At 42.7% G+C, this 19,396-nt stretch overlaps 1 protein-coding gene across 1 annotated transcript in view; it reads left to right on the top strand.

Annotated features, from left to right (window-relative positions):
• The first annotated feature begins 2,371 nt into the window (after positions 1–2,371).
• btbd11b (BTB (POZ) domain containing 11b) overlaps positions 2,372–19,396 on the top strand; it is a 70,916-nt gene continuing 53,891 nt past the window's right edge. Inside the window, exon 1 of the mRNA XM_079277229.1 lies at positions 2,372–3,375. Within this exon, the coding sequence (XP_079133355.1) occupies positions 2,523–3,375 (853 nt within the window). The 5' untranslated portion in view covers positions 2,372–2,522. The remainder of the gene's footprint in view (positions 3,376–19,396) is intronic.

Raw genomic sequence — 19,396 nt, 5'->3', positions numbered from 1 at the left:
CTAAGTTGATTGACGATACAATACAATTAGCACTATGCTGTGTATGATAGTGTACATGTTAAGCGATGTAAATATGCGGTGCTTGTAATTTAGCAGAATATGAGGTGATATGAAACAATACTAAGAGTCTAGAGCCATGCTATCTGCCCGGTACGGCTGCAGCTCTTTCAGCTAAACGTTAATGTCAGCATGCTCACAATGACATGCTGATATTTAGTGGGTATAATGTGAACCATGTTCTTAGTGTAGGCTGGTTGCATGCTGACGTGGCACCAAACACAAAGTGTAGCTCAGGCTAACAGGAGTGTCATTAGTGTATTCGGTCATTCGTTTATTTGGTACCAGAGGCAATCCATCCAATTGTATCTGAGGGATTTAATTCTGGACCAAAGCGGTGGACAGACCAACACCATCAGAACAACATTACCATACTGAAAGCCCCCACTTGGTTTGTGTTTGGGCTCTTGTGGGTTTTAAAAGGGCTTATGGCAAAAAAGTCATCTTTTTTTTTATTGCCTCATTCTGAATTGTGCTCCTTCTGACTTGATGCCCCTCTAAATTAAGATTGAAGCAGACCCTCGGCCGGAAAGGCTAATTTGCAGCAAACACAGTAATACAAATTGTGATATTATATTATCCTCTAGGAATATAAAAGACCTTCAAGGTGAGTTTTACAATCTAATTTAGTCTCACTTTCATTTTACAAGAATTGATTCTCCTAAATTCTTTGGTGCCCAACATCAAAGCTATTTTTTTGAATCAGAAGGAGTGCTGTCACAGAGCAGTCAATGAGGTTACTTAGATAAATCAAAAATAAATTAAATCAATCTCTTTGATTCGCTCTCTGAAGCTGGAGGAAGAGAGCATTATCATTGTGAAGCCCATTCTCTCTCCTTTTCGGAGTTGTTTTTATTTTCATTTGAAAGATGATACCAAAATGTACCCTTTCACCCTTTTTATTGGACGACATACTTCCTTCTGAGCTGTGAAGACTCTTTCGCAGAGCTTGCAGCAACGTTAATGGCTAAAGATAGGCCTCAGATACTTTATTCATCCAAAGGGAAGTCTAGGAATAGAGCAAGAGAGAGATATAGTATTCCGTTTACGACTTTCACATGAAGAGCAGGGAGAAAACTTACGGAAACATTTGCAATTTCTATAAGTTTTGGAGAAACGTGTTTTCTTTCACACATCCTTTCTTGTCCTTTCCTTGTGTGGCCTTCACAGTCTGAACAGTATGTGTATGTAATGAATACCTATTTACATGCATCACATGCTTGTATTATCTACCCTGACAGACATATATCTCCAGTGAAGAATAAAGGATTTCAGGAGTCCATTTAACAGAAATGTGAGCCTTTTGCCCTGATAAATAAACTGAAGTTTGACTGTACAACACCAGGGTTCACTGCTGCTCCACAGATGTCCAGCTTACTGTCAAACACAGAAGCTTCACTCTCATGCATCTCAGATGTAAAGCAGCCACAGGCCCTCAGATCGATCAGCAATCTCCAGTTCATGGTTTAAATTCAGTTATTTTTTCCCACCACCTAGTAAATTTATAGTTATTTGCGATAGCTGGTTTCGGTAATACAGCATGACTGCAGTTCTTTTCAATGCATTCAACTTAAAACAACTACATTGCTGCTGTTCTTTATCTTTTTAATTGTATTTGCGTGTGCATCCACCATTCTTTCAGGAATGGGGTTCCTGCTGATTTCACAGATTCGATGGGTTTTGGGGAAAAAAACAAAATGGCTCGGTGAGTCCATGCAAGTGATCCCAGCGAATGACCTTGAAAGTAATTCAGATCTTTTCAATGGGTTTTCCTCCAGAGGATTGGGGAAGGCTACATTATGCATGCACTCTATTATTAATAGTCTTGAGTCATGTTACGTTCAGACATGGGCCCTCAGAAAATATCTGAAAAGCCTGGTCCCTATGGAGGACTTGTCCCTTAAACATGATCGTACAATAGCAGCTACTTGTACTGTATATTATGTGATGTATTGTTTACTGCAGTTTCTGTCTTTAACATTGCACTTTTACATGATAGGACTTCTGCACTTACGCTGTTCCAAAGTTTTGAGAAACTTTCCTGAAGTAGACTACAGCCAACAGCACCAGCATTGTGCTCAGTGTTTACATCACTTTTATACATTATTAATAAGGCTTATCATGGGCTACATCAGTGACTTTTTATTGATCCTCTACAGCGATCCAATTAAAACTCGTTGCTGTTTCATCCCGCGAGTCCATTGGCTGACAGCTGTTCTCGGGTCTCCACGGCCCCGCCTCCATCTGTCATGCACTGCGCTGGTACGGCTGTGTGTGACTGTCGATGCACTGGAGTGAGATACTACTCCTTAACTTTATACGACAGCCTTGGATGGGCTTTTACTGAAAAACTGAATACTATTGGCAAGAATAGCTCGTGCAAGACGCGTGCGTATCCGAACTCCATCGTCTTGAATATTTTCCTCCACTTCCCCAAGCCCTCTTTTACAGTATGAAGTGCAGTTATGGCAAGGAGTAGCAAGTCAGTAACGAGGACCCTGGAGGATTTGACGCTAGACTCGGGTTATGGTGGAGCCGCTGACTCCTTCAGATCTTCCAGTGCGTCGCTGTGCTGCTCAGAGGCGCATGGGGGGAATCACTGGCATTTAACCGAATCCATGCACAGTCGACACAACAGTCTGGACACTGTTAACACGGCCCTGGTCGAAGACGCCGAGATCCTGGAGAGCACCGGGCAGTGCGCTAAACTACCCGAGCTTGAGGATGTGCCGTGGAGCCTCGGGGAAGTGGCGAGCGCGCTGAGCAGGGACGAGGAGATGACCCTACCGCTCCCACCGCAGGACGTCCTGCTCAGGCTATCGGTGCTGGTCAGCCGGGTCCTGGTAAGGGTCGCAAAGGAGTCGCAGCGCCTGAGTTTGCGCTACGCCAAATGCACCAAATATGAGATCCAAAGTGCCATAAAGATCGTCCTGTCGTGGAGCGTCTCGACGAGCTGCTTCAGCGCGGCCCTGAGTGCCTTGTCCCTGTACAACATGAGCACGGAGGAGGACAAGTTCAGCCGCGGTAAGTCGGTGCGCTGCGGACTCATCTTCAACGTGGGGAAGTTCTTCAGGTGGATGGTCGAGAACAGGGTCGCGGTCAGGATCCACGAGCACGCGGCTATCTACCTGGCTGCGTGCATGGAGAGCCTCTTCCGCGAGGTGTACGCGCGTGTGCTGCGCAGCGCGCTGCTGGAGCGGGATAACGGAATCCCCAAGTTCACTGTGGAGACCCTGGAGCAGGCCGTCAACACTGACGCAGAGATATGGGGGTCTCTTCAAGTTTGGCAACACTTGATATGTGGGAAGAATGCAAGCGGTGAGTTGTTCATGCTGTACGTCCGTGGGTCCACTCCATATCCTTACCACACACCGTTTTATGCGTCATTTGTCACTTGCAGATTTCCCCCTCTTATCTCTCACAGTGGATATTTACATCACAGTGGATATTTACATGTAGAGGCTTCTTCATTGGATTTACTCCAAACATCCATATATTAATATAACATGGTAGATGATACTGATCCAGGATGCTGCCAGATCTCTGATATGAAAAGGTTATGTCACAATCTCTCAGTCCCTCTCTTGTGGAGGAACTGTGAACTTTAACTCAAGACACATCAGTGAAAGAGCATTTCTGCAGCTGAAATGGTGCTTCCTGTTCTCGGAGTGAGCTGCAAAAGCTGCAGGCAGGTGATGACTGACTGAGTAGATCAGGGTGGGAGAGAGTGGTCCTCTTAAGGCCAGCTCGCCTCCTCTGTCTTCAGTGCAGTGTTACATTGCAGACGTTATTTTATTATATCCGTCTTCTACTGTATGTGGCTGTTTTATTAATGCACGAAATCAAGAAGCAGGCCCTGACATCCCCGGGCTTAATGCCTCACTTTGAGAGCTTTCAGTGAAAGGGGCTCTCCCTGGTTTTCACAATAATACCCTGCAGAGGTGAGTTCCTTTTCACCCACAGAGGAAGGAGGTCTTTCAATCCTGTGTACATCTGCTTATTTCAGGTACACACAATGCCTCGCCGGTAGTTATCACGTCAGCTTTCCAAGTGTTTAGAAATACTTATTGGTGTGTACTTTGCAGGTAAGTGTAATTGTATTCAGACTTCACTGCCGCTCAAACAGCAATATATCACAAAGCACTCAAACACATGCTTGCCCGTTTTGATGGATGTTGTAAAAATGCTGCTGTGGCTCCTCTTGCAACAGGTTTACGTAATGAAAGGCCTTGGGCGACCTATGTGCGATCATGCATTATGCAGAGTGATGTGAATAAAACTGAGTTATAGAGTGAGGGAGAGAAAGAGAGGCAGACCGGCGCACACAGAGAGAGAAACTTCGGGAGACTCGGTGACCGTATTGATGAATCACCAACAGAAGCCTGGCATCATGAGCAGCACCTTTATTTCACTGTACCTCTTTGTTTTAAAGGTACAGTGAAACATTTCTGTCAAACATGCTCGTCAGCTTGTTCATCCTTTCTATGTCTGTTTGCATCCAACAGTACACGATTGTAAGGCTTCAGCTGCACAGGCAGAATCAGACTCATGATATTACTGTATACCTTGACACATATACAGTTCAAAGAGACTGCAATATAACGTCAGAGTTTAAAGTATGAGCACGTACTGTACATTATCGAATGCCAATTTTCAGTCAATCTGCATACTGAGGCCACTTGTCATGCAGCAAGGCACCAGCTGTAAGGTGTGTGGTGTTCAGAGGAGCATTGGACAGGTGAATAGGATGAACTGCAAAAGAAAAAAACTTCTGGAACATGTGGAATGTTGATGTAATGCCCAAGGCTAGAAAAGGTAATTACTAGCTTCGAAATTGACTTGAAATTCTATACTTTTATAATAACAATACTGACCATGTGTAATGTGAAAGGAGAAGTATGGTGTCATTTAACTCATTGTTTTGGTTTTCTTGCACAATGTTCATCATCTGTCTTCACCTTCTGGTGAACACAGTGGAGCATGTAGCAGTTAAAAAGACAAATGTTTTCCTCAAGGAGTTAGTGGAGACCTAAAACAGAGCTGAAAGGAGAAAGAATATTGGACTATTAATCGCCAGGTGGCCAGAAACATGAATACTAATGTTGCTATTCTGTTGAATGTGAAACTAGGCAATGTTATGCAAACACCGGCCTTAGACACAATAATATGTCAGTGTGTGCTGCCCAAAGTGGCAAAAACACAGTGAATGCAGCTTTAAGTCTCATAATGTTCAACAGAGACATACAGACATATTTTGGCAGATTTCAAGATACCCCCCCCCCCCAAGAGGCCAAAAGGTCTGTTATTACAGGTTGAAGACGAATGGTTTACAGACAGGAGATGTGTGCGTCTGTTGGGGCATCAGAGGAAGACTGTTTGAGTTCATATAGGAAGTTCTATGTCGTGAAAGATTGTCATCCCATTTCTCATTGTGACACTGCAGGACCTCTAAACCTCAAAACACCCTCTATCTGCAGTGACAGATGAGGCAGAGGCACCAGTCAATCCAAGGGTGCCTTGTCCTTAGCCAAATTGAACCTCCATATCGCTCCATCAATTCTCTCAGTCTCTTTCTGCCAAGTGGGAGCAATTGAGGTGATTTTTCCATATTATGCAAACGCTGGTGACCCATTGTCAGGAAGCCTTTATGAATATCTTTATTGCATCTCTTCCACCAAAGCTGATTTCCCTTTTGTGCTGTCACAAAGCAAATAATGTAGTTACTTCGTTGGGTCTCGGCTATTCCTTTATGAAGTTAACTTTTCAGCTTCAATCATCTGGATATAGATATCTGCACACTTAAATCTGTGTAGAGAACACTTTATTTTTAGCTTTCGGTCTAAAGGACCTTCATCAGAGCATCCGTTGGTCAGATGGAATGGATACATGGATGAAATGTATCTAAAGTGTCAATCCCAAAAATCTCCCATCTTTAAGGGGAGCCTTAAAGAAGTCTGTTTAGGACCTGCCTTCACGTTGGCTCGAACCAGCTCATTGTGTAAATTAGGACCTCTTCTACACACAAAGAGGGAATGACACTTGAACTGAAGGATTAATGCTGGATCAGAGGTCAAAATAGGCCAATGTATTATAATTATGTTCTTGTGAATATGTGCCTGAGGGGTATAGGTGGTGATGCAGGAAACATAGTAGCTTTTTCTATTTTTTGAAACTTCTGTAAGAGATCAAAGCGGGATGGTAGGCTTCATCAATACGCTGTTGAGTGTAGCCTCTGTCCAGAAAGTGTTTTTTCACAGCCGCAGCTTTGTCAATAGATTTGTCATTAGAATGATATATGCATCTGAGCCTATGGAACGGACTCTTGGGTAAACATATTTCAGAACTCGCTGGCTCGGAGGAATGTGTTCCTATCAGTTTATCTTTGATATAAGGTAGTGATGACGCTGCCATCGCATAGTTCAATCCACATATCTAAAAAAAGATACATGTTTGTGATCATATTCCAGCTTCTATCAGCTACCTTAGTAATGACTTGAATAATTTGGCGGGCTTTCTCACTTCTACAGAAGGTCAACGCAATAATTTGACATTTTGTGACAGGCAGTGTCACCGCGAGTTGAATGAGAAGATTGATACCATTCTCAGATCTCTATGTTAATTATAAAGCCAACCATCAGCCAGTTAGCTTAGCATTAAAGCCTGGAAACAGAGGAAAACTGCTAGCCTGGCTGTCTAAAGTAAAATATGCCTACCAGTAACTCTAAATCTCACTAATTAACACCCTATATCTTTATGTCTTCAAATCGTACAAAAGAAAAAGTATAAAAACAACACTTTGCTGTGTTATGTGCCTGATAGTTTCTTGTAGAAGCAGAGGGATTTCTGGCACAACCTGATCATTTCTAAGCCAGTAGCCGTAACTTCCCCAGGTCTCCACTTGCTGCCTGGAAATGGTGACAACAAGACATCAGGAAATTACTGCTTCTAGCCGACAAATAGTCTGCTCAGCTAAGAGGCTACTGGCTGTAGCCATACAAGATTTGTACCAATCTTGTCATCTAACTCTTGGTTGTTTCAGTAATTGATATTAATTAACAGGCCTTAACTATAATATACCGTATTCTATAATGTCTGTTATACACCTACTGCACCTCACAGCTCTGCATTGGCACATCTAGCGTATGGCAGGCGTCCGACACACATACTAACCCGTAACACATACAACAAGATGTCAAGAGCTTCTCTCGACATGTCTGAGTCAGTGATATTTGCAGGTGGGTGTTAGATTTCCCTTTTTCCTGTCAGAACAGGAAACTGCTCTATATGGTGGGATATTTCTTATGGCACCCACTAGACCCAGGAACATAGGGATTCTTTGATTGCCTTAACGATGTGTGCATGTCACAGTGAATGTCTCGGGGAACATGATATCCAGTGCTCGGGGATATGTAGCACCCTGAGGACGATTTTCGAATCACGCTTTAGGTGAGAGATGACTTTCAAGTCTGGGCAGAGCTTGTTTGATTCAAATATTTGAAGGGAAGTTTCATCCTACAGTCATTTGAAACGTGTGCAGGTAATGTAGCTTGTAATTCATGGCTCATTTTGTGTCGTTTTGATGTTGTTGTTTTTCTTCTCATTCACGTGGTTCAGGTGGCCAAACATGCATGATACAGTTGACTTGGTGAGCAACAAGCTAAATTATCATTTAGCCCAGTGGTCAATTTGTGGAACTCTGTAGTATGTGGCCATGGGTCAACATAACATATCTCAAGCTGCTGCAATCACTATTTATTTTTCTCATTGATAAATTGATGTGTAATGTAAACAATTTTCTCTCTCTGTTTTGGTTTTATGGCCTACAACTTAACTGTTTAGTCTCAATGTTCTCATCAGTGTCGATTCCAGCATCAATTAGCTATTTTCAGAAAAACATTCTCTGATAAACCCACTGTACACTATACCTGCCCAACACCGAAAGGCAGAAAGATATATTATATTATATATATATATATATAATATAATATTTCTTGTCAGTATTCTTGCACCTGTGTAAACACATGAAGGAGGCACGGGTTGCTTTGTAGACTTAACATTTTACATTGACATTCAACAATCATTCAGAGGGCAATCCATCACAGAGCTGTCAGAGATACTTCTCTACCAATGGCAGCCCCGGTAATGGGCCCGGGCTAGTCGCATGTCGATGTGTCCTTGAGCAAGACACTTAACCCAAAAATTGCTCCCGTAGCTGTGCCTACGGTGTGATAGAATCTGAATTGTAAGTCGCTTTGGATACAAGCGTCTGCGAAACGACTGTAATGTAATGCAGAAATTCAATTTAGCCACAACTTGCATCGTTGTGAAGCTGTTGCCAGTAGCATGTGAAATATAACCCTGTTGAAGGGTCATTTGAGGTAATATGAACAACTGGGCATCCTGCTCTGTGGCATTGTTCTCGCCTCAGTCTTCCTTTCTTTGGCTGAAAAAACACACAGTCCCTCCAGCACAAAGAACACACATCTCTGAGTCTTGTCAAAAGGCACTCTGGGAAATGTGGAAAATCAACAACTGAACACGCAGATTTTGGGAAGTGGGAATTTACAAAAATGGTAAATTACAGCACTGTAGCATATCCCCTGGAAACCATCGGAATGTTACAGCGTGAAGTGTGTCACCAAAGTGCGATTTACCTTTTAAAGCTATGTTCTAACGGCAGAATATGAACCCACACTAAGCATGAAACGTTCAAAAGTGAGACCTCATGGTCGGCGTTGCACTGTGAGGTCGGTGCCTGGTGCACACATGCTGTGGGGAAGGCAGGCAGACAGGAATGACTGCGGTCTGCAGCTGTACCACTCTGTACCAGTGGAGGCCAGTCCCCATTATGTCTGGGGGTGAGATAAAACATAGCTGTGCTCGGGAAACCCGTACACAGCAGCATACACTTTGGCATATCAGGCAGCAACATCGACAGATGCACACAGAGAGGGACACACACACACACACACACACACACAGTCGCACATGGCCCTGGAGCAGATCTGGTAAGAATTGAAAAGAGTTTTGGAGGGAAATGAGGAATGCTGATGTGACATGGAGTCTGGTACAGTGAGGCTGAGCTCCAGCCAAGCTTTCTTCAGTTGATTAAGAGGAGACAGGCAACAGAATACAGTTAATTCTGCACCCTTCTGGCAACACCTGCGATAGATCAAGTGTCTGGGTTTTTCTTTTTTCTGTTAACATCCTTTTTTTTTCATGCACCCCTGAGGATGAATTGCAAGTTTTAGTTGCACAATGTCACTCATTGCTCTGTGTGCTGCATGCAGCTGGTGTACCGGCATTAGGTCACAGCCACTTTATAAATGTGACTGCTGTCATTGTAGACAATTGTAAATTGTATCCTACTGTTCGGGATCCTTTCAGTGGTTGTTCAATATGCAGACTGGATGGAATTGTGCCATGTTTTTATGATATTGAAATCAGTGCCAATGTAATCAGTGTTTGTGGATATCTCCTCAGGGTAAAAAACCACAGCACCCTTCTGTGATTTTAGAAAAACACTGCTGGAGCTGCTGCAGCAAGGACTCATTTTGTAGATTTTTGTAATTTTCATGCATGACCTTTTACACCGAAATGACATTTACCCATGTACTGTCAGAGAAAAATATTCAATATTTTAATCTCCAGGTGAGATTATTGAGTGCGCTTCAGCTGCTTTATTTCTGTTTATTTCCCCGCTGGACTAAATCCTCTGGGATGACTGAGTTTTTACAGGTAGCACATTCCGTGTTAGCTCCCAGACAATGAAAATATATCAACACTAGACCAAAATAATTTGACAATGACTTTTCTCTATGGAGCCAAATCCAGTGAAGCCGTGGCTAAGAATGAATTGTTCATGACGTCAACTTTGGAAGAAAAAGCAGAGGGAGAGAAGGAAGCACAGATGGCAAGGATCAAAACAAGAAAATCCATAAGAGAAGCTGTGGCAGATGAGACCCAGTCGAGCAATGCCTCCTTCTTATTATAGCAGGAAGACGACTCTGCAAACAAGTACCAGCAAGTGGATTAGTTCGGTGAAGCATCAGTATCTACTGCGCTGTTTTTTTGCAGCTCCAAATTCCTATTGTTGTGTAGAGGGAAATGATCCTGTTTAAATAACAGCCAGTCTGGCTTGAAGTTATGAAGAAGATACGGGGTAAACACGCTTTTAACTTCACCCCCTTTGATGTGAGCTGAACAAAAGTCAAAGAAATCGTCTCGTCCCATTACAAAAGTGATACGTCTGATAGAGAAAGCGGCGTGTCGCGACACGTCGAGATACTTCTGGATTCACCGTTGGCGAACTGTGAACCAAATTCCAAAATATTTAGACAACACACTCAAAAACACACATACAACACAGTGCTTCAATCAACTTACATTGGATAAATGGGAACAACAGGGTTTTTTAGCAAACGCACAATGCCGTCTCGTGGCGGGGGCCAGCACAAGAGGCACTATGCTGATCCGGTTATGCCCATCATCCCGCCTGTTGTTTAATCACAGGAACACAAATATGACAGTCAGAGGACCTGCCAGCAGCAACATAGCTGTGAAGTTCATTACTTGGGAGAAAACCACCTTCAGTCACCGCTAGCCTCCTCTGGGTGTGTGTGGTGATCCTCGTCTGACAGTACTGTCACATCAGGGCATAATTTCCCTAAATCAAGGAGCAGTCCAGCACCACACAGAGTCAGTCAGTCAATCGGTGATTCAGTGTGAAGAGGAGCTCTTATCTGCCTGGAGCACCAATTGAGACGTATTTGAGAACAGCTTAGATGAGCTGTTTGAGTTGAAGAGCTCCGTCTTTCCCCTCGTGTCGTTTAACTTGTTTCTGCTTCCGCATCGCACACAATGTGGCTCACTGATTGTCGGAGGTGAAAATAATGTTGAGTGGATTCAGTTGAAAGAGCAGTTTGATATGTTGGGATATGCACTGTTTGGCAGAGGGTTGGATGAGAGGATTAAGGCCACTCGCATGTCTGTATGTTAACTATAAGGCTACAGCCAAGACACAGGAAACATGCTAATTTGACAGATTTACACGAGAGTGGAATTGATCCTCTCATCTTACTCTTGGCAAAAAACATAATTCGCGTATTTCCCGAGATGTCAAACTATTCCTTTAAAGATCCTCATAGTTTGTCACTGAATCCTTGACTTTCCTAAACCTTTGACAGAAGATTTGTCAAGGTGAGGAAAATCTGCTCATACAGAATATACCCTCCGAGCTGCCAACGTTCAAGTCTCCTGCAGTCAAGCTAATCCATGGCTGTAGTATAGTAAGCCACGGGGTTGGGAACGTGTCTGGGATTTCTGAGGTGATCGTGGGGAGCTGAGCTTCTATTATTTCAGTTTTTCACAGACCCTTCTATTCGTGTTTCCTCTGCACATGACGAATACAGAGCCATCAGCTGTATGAACACAGAGCAGGTCATGTGACAGAAATAAACACATTCTCCTTCAGTGTCACCATGGGGATAAAACATATACTTTCACTGCATGACATAAAATAATTATCCTTCAATACACTGGTTTGTGTTGATCACTGCTGCTGTCTGTTATGCATGCATCCTTTACAAGCAGCTGGTGGTTTTGAGTCACCACTAAAATGATATACATATATACATGGTATATATAGTAAATAAGTAATATACAGTAAATATGTATATATATAATTATACAGTATACATACAGTATATGTAAGTCAATAACTGATTTCCCAGAATGCCTTTCAGCAATCCCCTAGATGTGCCTGTACTTGTTTTATTCATTTGCAGGTGGAGGGATAATGTGTGAAGGTGATAACACCAAGAGAGCAAGTTTTTCTAGCTGAGAAAGACTCAAGACTTGCACCTCTTCCTTAGAACTGGTCTTGTGGGTGCAATGCATTCTGGTCAGTCGTAGTGTCTGTGGGTAAAGAAATGAGCATACACAATGGACAGAGCTTTAGAAATACTGTTGTCAGTGTATGAAAAAGCTGAAAGTCCAAATAGGCAAATTATGGAAAAATTGTTTCTGTAGGAAACTAATTTAATTAAACTTTTTAGCATTTATGACTACAATATTCAGTGTGCAAAACTATTTGACATTAACAATAAATGTTCATAAACAATTGAGAAAAGTGCCATTTTGTTTATTGTTACCATGCTGCATAGGTGCTTTTTATTGGCCTGAAATTAATCCAAATGAAATACATAGGGTCCAAAAATACTGGAATCCGGCTAAGCACTGTGCACAATGCACATACTGGAACTTAGTAGCATTCTAGGAGGCGTTGAAGCTGCTGATGCACGACTGATTCTGTTCCAACGGAGCCGTATCCCATTACCTCCCATGAGAGCTCAGAGCACTGACCTTCGGACTATGTGTGTGTTATTGCATTTATGCATGTTTGAAAAGTGAATACGCCATCACATTTATCTATTTCCAGTGTGCAATTGCCTCAATAAGAGCCTGTGACCTGAAGAATTGAGCCAGACTAATCAAGATGTGAATAAATGAAGGCATTCTATTTGTCTATCCTCACTGCCTCTCTGTCTTTGCCCTTCAGTCTCGTTTCTGCTGCTCTTCTCTCTTTCTCTCTTCCTTGCTTCTTCATTTTCTCCTCTCGGTTTTCAGCTCCGCTTTTTCACTCAGTGCAGATAAAACGAGTCCACATTGTGCCACAGCCTTGATGGGGAATATGTGCAGACTTGAGGTGACCTTGTCCCGTCCTACATGTCTGACAGTGCTCTAATAGTTCTGTCAATCCAGACATGGACGGCCCCGCTGGGGAGCCTCAGCCGAGCTCGCTCTGCAGACAGACACATGTGTCTGACGCATGACAGATCTCCTCCAGATCGAACTATAATCTGAAACCGTAATTTGTACTGCGGAGTGGGCGGGGCAGTGTGTGGGGGATGTGAGAGAAAGTCAATGAGAAATGTGCCAGTCAACAAGACTGTGCTTGAGTATCAATCAACACGTTTACCTGAGGTCCACACATCCAGTGTCAAACAGCCTTTACTCAAACTCTGTCCTTAAACAGCTCAACGTTGGACGTCTTCTCGATCCTTCACTCCGACTGAGTGAGTTTGCTCAACCCCCAGCTGAACTAGTGGCATATGGTACAGATTACCACAGGAGAAGGTATATGTCTATTTTGTTCATGCCATTTCTTATTGCTAACACATGCTGGTTCCTGCTTTACTCCCATTTCATTCTTCAAGTGGACCTACTGGCAGAACAACAACCGTACTGTGAAAATACAGATGCAAGCAGCGACTGTAACTTCTGCCCTGAAAAATATTCAGACATTTCACTGTATATTTTGTTATGGCAATCATAGCAGGGTATGGTACCTTAAACCTAAAAGCTAAATGTTTCCTTGCAATAATGTAATTTAGAGCATATTGTATTCATCACTCCTCTATGGAGGACTGTTTTTTATTTGGCACATATGCTCTGCAAAACTCACTCTGTCCCATTTTCAATGTTTGTATTTCAGTTTTCAAAGGAGATCATCTAACTAATGACACACAGATCTTTCCCAAATTCTGACCATGTGATTTAGAGAAAGGCTGAGATAAAAATAGTGGAAGAATTCAACGTAGGGTTTGCTATTGCTAGTCTCTGGTAATCTAGCACTGTGAGGACAAAACCCCTGAATGAGTTATCGATTAGATGTTTCTAGTAACTTGCTGCCCAATACTGGTCAGAGGGTGGTAATTGTTGGTACCAGTAATGAGATGCCAGAGGTAGCCGATGTTAAAGCATTTTGAGGCTGTCCTTAGGGCAGTTTTCCACCAGATCCGGCGACGGAGGGTGTTTTTGCGCTTTCTATTCATTTCCCATGGAGAGCAGGAGAAGCAGTCGCACAATGCATGGTGGGACTGTTGCGGCGTGTTTGGACTGGAGGTTGCGCTGCATCTTGGACCAAGCTGTCAAACTACGCGTTGTAGTTCTATTGAATGAATACACATTTTGCTTGGACTGTGGCACTAGTTGAAAGGTCAGGGATGACCAAAGTTATCAGAATCCATTCTGAGGGCATCCAAAATCTCAATAAAAATGTCAATCTCATGGTGCTGTAGGTTAATCAGGGGATCACCAAAGCAATTAGCATACATCCTTTGGGCACCATGGATATCTGAACCAATTTTTTAAACGTTAACCTGCTGGTGTATCCTCTTTGGTTTTTGGACTTTGAATATCTGATGCAAGATTCATGGAAACCAATCCAATAAGTGTCTAAATATTTCATGCTGAACCACAAATTTCAACTTGCTTGTGGCGCGAGAGGAAAAGGCAGGGAATCACCAAATTCAGTAGGATTCATCTTCTGGGGACCATGAATGTTCGATTGCCATCGATCAATTAGATGTTGAGATATTACAAACGAGACCAAAGTTGTGGACAGAACCGACTGACAGACCTTGCCATCCCTAGAGCCATGCTGCGAGCTAAAAATGCAAAATTTCAAAACATAAAAAAGGCATTCTATGTATGTTCTCAGGTCAAATTAATACATACAGTGCATTTTAGTGAGAAACAGTACAACTTAAAAGCTATGCTTGTTTACAGTGAATTCTGAAATGGGTGTTTTTAACAACCAACGCTAATTTCTGGGAAACACCCACACAACTGCCATAGTACAGCAGTGATCAAAGGCCACTCAGAAAGACTCAGCCTTGTCATGACTGTTATTTTAATTCAGGCACTCTCTCTTTGGACTGACAGAAGTTCAGAGTTCTCTCTGACTCACAGGATTGAGCGGAGTTGAGTGGATGACACACTGCTGGTGCGACAGGTGTTTCTGTCAGTTTTTATACCTGGCATGATGTTGTTCAGTTTGGCCACACAGCTCTGATCTACAAAGTCTCACTCGCAGCTGGAAGTCTGTTGTGTAAAGGACACAGAGAGCACTGGCAGGATGAGTTACAGGATGCTGGGAGGAAGTGCTGTTCACTTCCAGATAATCTCCAAACCCACTGAAAAATGCATGAAGCAAGGAATGTTTTATGCATTGCATGAATATTGTTTATTCACTTCAATTCAATTTTTTGAGGCACTTCTGTTTCGTTTCTCCCGATATAAGGAATACAACCTTTCTTTGTCTTGTGATTTGATTCCTGTTTTTTCCTGGGAACAATCCAGAGTCCAGATTAAAACAGTGAACTAAATTCCCCCACCCCCTTGCTGGATGAGGAAATATGATCTAAGAGACAAAGTGCTGTGTGTTTAACAACTCAAATTCAGGCTCATTCTTCAAGCAGGATATCGATTATTGACCATCTCCAGGCGATGATGAGTGATTGCTATTGTAACCTTTTGCACACCTGCAGAACCTACATGGTCAATTAAATGATAAATTCAACCTCTGCTGACCTCCCACAGGGACCCGCAGCGTACTTTGTTTGAGCGTGTGCGGCGTGCAATCACACAGATGGAGTTATTGAGAGAGAGAGAAGGAGAGAAGAGAAGCAGATGGAAGGCAGGATATAAAAACAAGGGGGGGGGGACATTGGGACTGAGAGGCTGAAAACAAGAGACTGCACATTTTGTTTCTGTGTAAGTGTGTGTGACAGATGCGAGAGCTGAGATCTGAGGCGCACTATTAGGGTTGCCTCGGCTGGCGATGGAAGCTGCATTCATCCAATTTGGTCTATTTGCTCATCTGTCAGGGGCTCAAACCAAGTAAGCTAAGCGACAGTGACTGTGGAGTCCAGCATTTTGTAGAGATGAATGACAGCCGCTCAGAGACGGAGGCAGGAGATGCGGCAGTACACTGTGTGTTTGTGTGTGTGTGTGTGTGTGTGTGTGTGTGTGTGTGTGTGTAGAGGGGTTGATCAAGGGTCAATCAAAAGAAGACAGCTTGAAATATACAAGTCTGTGATAAGTATTATAATCACATGTTGATGATGCAAGATCATTACGGCCCTCTGCTAATGGTACAGAGTACATTTACTCAAGTACTCTATTTGAGCACAATGTTGAGGTACTTTACTGGAATACGTATGCGCTTTTTGGCACTTTACATTTTTAATAAACAAAATATTTCAGAGGAAATTATTGTACTTTTTTTGTTACATTGATTTGACCACTAAAGTTGATAATTACTTTACATTTTTCATATAAAATCATTATTATATATTATTAAATGTAATGCACCAGTGGTGGGCCGTCAGGGTCAGCAAAGCCTTCTCTGCTGGTCTTGACACTGACAGAATCCCAAAGTTATAGCTATTTCATAATTTTATTATTTTTCATAAATACACTACATGTATAATAAATATTTTTCCCATTAGCTCATTATCGCATTGCATAGCTACTGTCTTCCTCAGTTGCGTTGCAGTTTGTTTTGAGTAGAGCTTTTATCCAATCAGATTTCACCCCTATGCTGTCTCTAAGTAAAAGAATCTGCCTGGAGGCCTTCTGACTCACAAGTGAATCCCTTTGCAGTTTAAGTGAATGAGGACGATATTGTTGATTGTCATAGTCTTCAACCAATCAGCTCTTTATTTTGACATGTTGGGCGTATTCTTTGACGAACCAGAGCCTTCTAGCTGGCCCATAAGTAAGTCAGCATTAACGTGCAGCTCAGTATTAACGTGCAGCTCTGCAGTGAGGTGCAGCGTGCGCTGTGATTGGTCAGTGGGCGAGCATGTGACTATTGTGAAACGAAAATTTACTTGCCAGCAGAGCTTAGTTGGAGTAGTGAGAGTTCAAATTGAAAGATATGGAAGCAATTACATTTTTAGCATTTTGCTTGGTGTAGATAATTTTCTTTTTGACCTAGCTTTGTTTTTTGTCGGATTAAATTCTTTGTCAACAAAGACAGGAGGATGGAGTTTGTCTTTATTAAGTGATCAGCATCTGGTAAGTAAACTGCTTGTTTTTTTACATCTAATATCTGAATGGCCTGTGCCCTCGAGTGTGTAGCAGAATGCGTGTTCCGCTGCAGGTCTGCTGGATTTATTTGTTGCTTTGTTGTCATATAAATATATGTGACCGTTCTTGTGAGTTGTTGTTATTGTGTTAATTATATTGATTTTGACTATATGCATTGTCCGTTAATTACGAAGCATACCGTCATGCGTGGAGTCATTGTCCGGACAATTGAATCAGTTTGGGCTGTTTAGCATAGCCTCCCAGAACACACGTGCGGTGCCTCACCTGTGTTTTGTTTTGTTTTGTTCCGGGTTCAGAGGTCACACAGCCCGTTGTCTCCTACATGAGCGCAGTCCACCGAAAACATTACATTTCCCACAATTTAACCTTCTTGCATTTTCCAAATGCACTCGTATTATTCAAACGTATTGTTCGGTTCGTAAGTCTCGTACCAAACGGTTTAATACAAATATGTGTATTGTTACACCCCTAGAAACAAATAACCGTAGCTGTGGCGTCATAATGAGCTTATTAGGAGGTGGTTCAACTGTAGTAGGAACAGCACTGAAGGCCCAGGTATAAAATGCACGGCCCGCCACTGGTTGACAATAAGTAAAAGTAGAATGGATGCCTGTATAGTTGTGTGTTTGTGTGAGACAGTTGTGATCTCAGGATGATACAGGAACTTATAGCCTTTGGGGGTCATCCCCATTAGCATCACATGGGTGACTTTGTTGATATAAAAGACTCGACCTGCGCAAGCACGAGATAGAAGATATCCAGTGTTAAGCACTGCCTCTGCCGGTCATCCAGGATTCACAGAACCGTAGTTACATCCATAACTTTCATTTTCACCGCAGGTTGAAGCGCCATGTAGAGCAGAGGGCAGTTTAGCATTTACATCAGTTCACAAAAGAGCTCCAGGTAGCAGGGAAGAGATAGACCTAGCCTGAAAGTTGTGAATTATGTATTTCAGTTCAATAATGTACAAAGGACGGCAATCACCCTCCTTCAGAAAAGAGGACTGGTAACAACGCATTCAAAAATCTAAATCATTTGGTTTGTGTTTAACTTCAAATTGGTACAAATTTGACTTCATGTGTTGGTGATCTTTCAATGACAGCTTTCCCACTCTGATATACCTGTAGCTAGGTTCCTAATCAACCTTCACCACACGTTGTCTCTGTACTGTGCTCTGAGCAGCACAGCTTCCATCACATATTGAAGACCTTAGTTCATCACTTCACAGACATGAGATCAACTTAATGGCCTTCCCACAACTGTTCCTACTTTTCTTTAAGCAGCAGTGTTGTCGTGCCTCTGTTACCCTGATGCCATCTGACTTCAGCTCTCTGCCGAGGGATGTTTTAAGGCAGATTCCTCTGTAAAAAGACGGGTCGGAGGGGCGTCGAGATAGAGACCCTGCCCTTTGCCCTCTCCTAACACCTATGGCTGTTTAATAACAATGACAGAGGCAGAGAGCGAGAGAGAGCTCCTCGGGGCAGGCGAGTGATGTTGACCCAAGTGTTACCCCCTGTGGGGGCAAAAAGTTTATCACGTAGACATCACAGTTTCAGCCGCTGCAGCTGAAGGGAGCTGAGGGGGGTGTTGAGTAACAGAGGGAGCCTCAGGAAATGACTAAATCCATGCAGACAAAGATTCGACATTTCATCCAGAGCATCAGGGGCAGTGCACTCTGCTCCTCCTCTCCTTCGCTCTTGTGCAAAGCAGACAATATAAAGCTAAAGCATTGATTTTCAGATTGATTTCAGCTTTAATGGATGAAATGATGAGGCCAGATTGAGCCTGATAAGAGGCCGACAGTGCTCCTCATGTCACCTCTGGAGAGTTCAACAGTTAGAAGAGAAAGGAAGTGACACTGCAAATGTACTTATGCAGACACTATTTGAATCCTTTAAATGCACGTCATCTATCCTCTCTTGAGTGAAATGTCTTCCTGTCTGTCATGATGTTTGCTGGCTGATCCCCGTCTCACAGTGACTGATATGGAGGATCATTGTCCTCTAGAAACCCATTCTCACTGCTGCTCTAATGTCACAGTAGATACTTAGACCAGCCAAGGAGACAGGGTGTTTGAAGATGCTGTGGGATTTGATTTTCAAGGATCACTACTTGAGATTCGAAACAGATATTACAAGTCATTTGCATATTCACTCTGGCAGGATGGGCGCTGACCTGCCCCATCCAATCTATTTCCATCAAAAGGCATATTGGATTTCTGATTTGAGGGATAACAGAATTGCTTGTACTCAGATTTTTATTTAGGGCAGACATTGTGAAGGTTAACAGTGAATGTGTAAAGATGGACGCTCGACAGGGTCACTGTATGTATCATCAAAGTTGATGAACCATGAGCTGTGAAATTTGTGTGCATAGATTTGAAATGTTGCAAACATTTTTTTATTAATCTTTAAAGACTTCAAAATATCTTCTTTGTGGA

Source organism: Melanostigma gelatinosum (assembly GCF_949748355.1).
Source record: "Melanostigma gelatinosum genome assembly, chromosome: 1".
Taxonomy (NCBI): domain Eukaryota; kingdom Metazoa; phylum Chordata; class Actinopteri; order Perciformes; family Zoarcidae; genus Melanostigma; species Melanostigma gelatinosum.
This window is presented reverse-complemented; position numbering and strand designations above follow the sequence as displayed.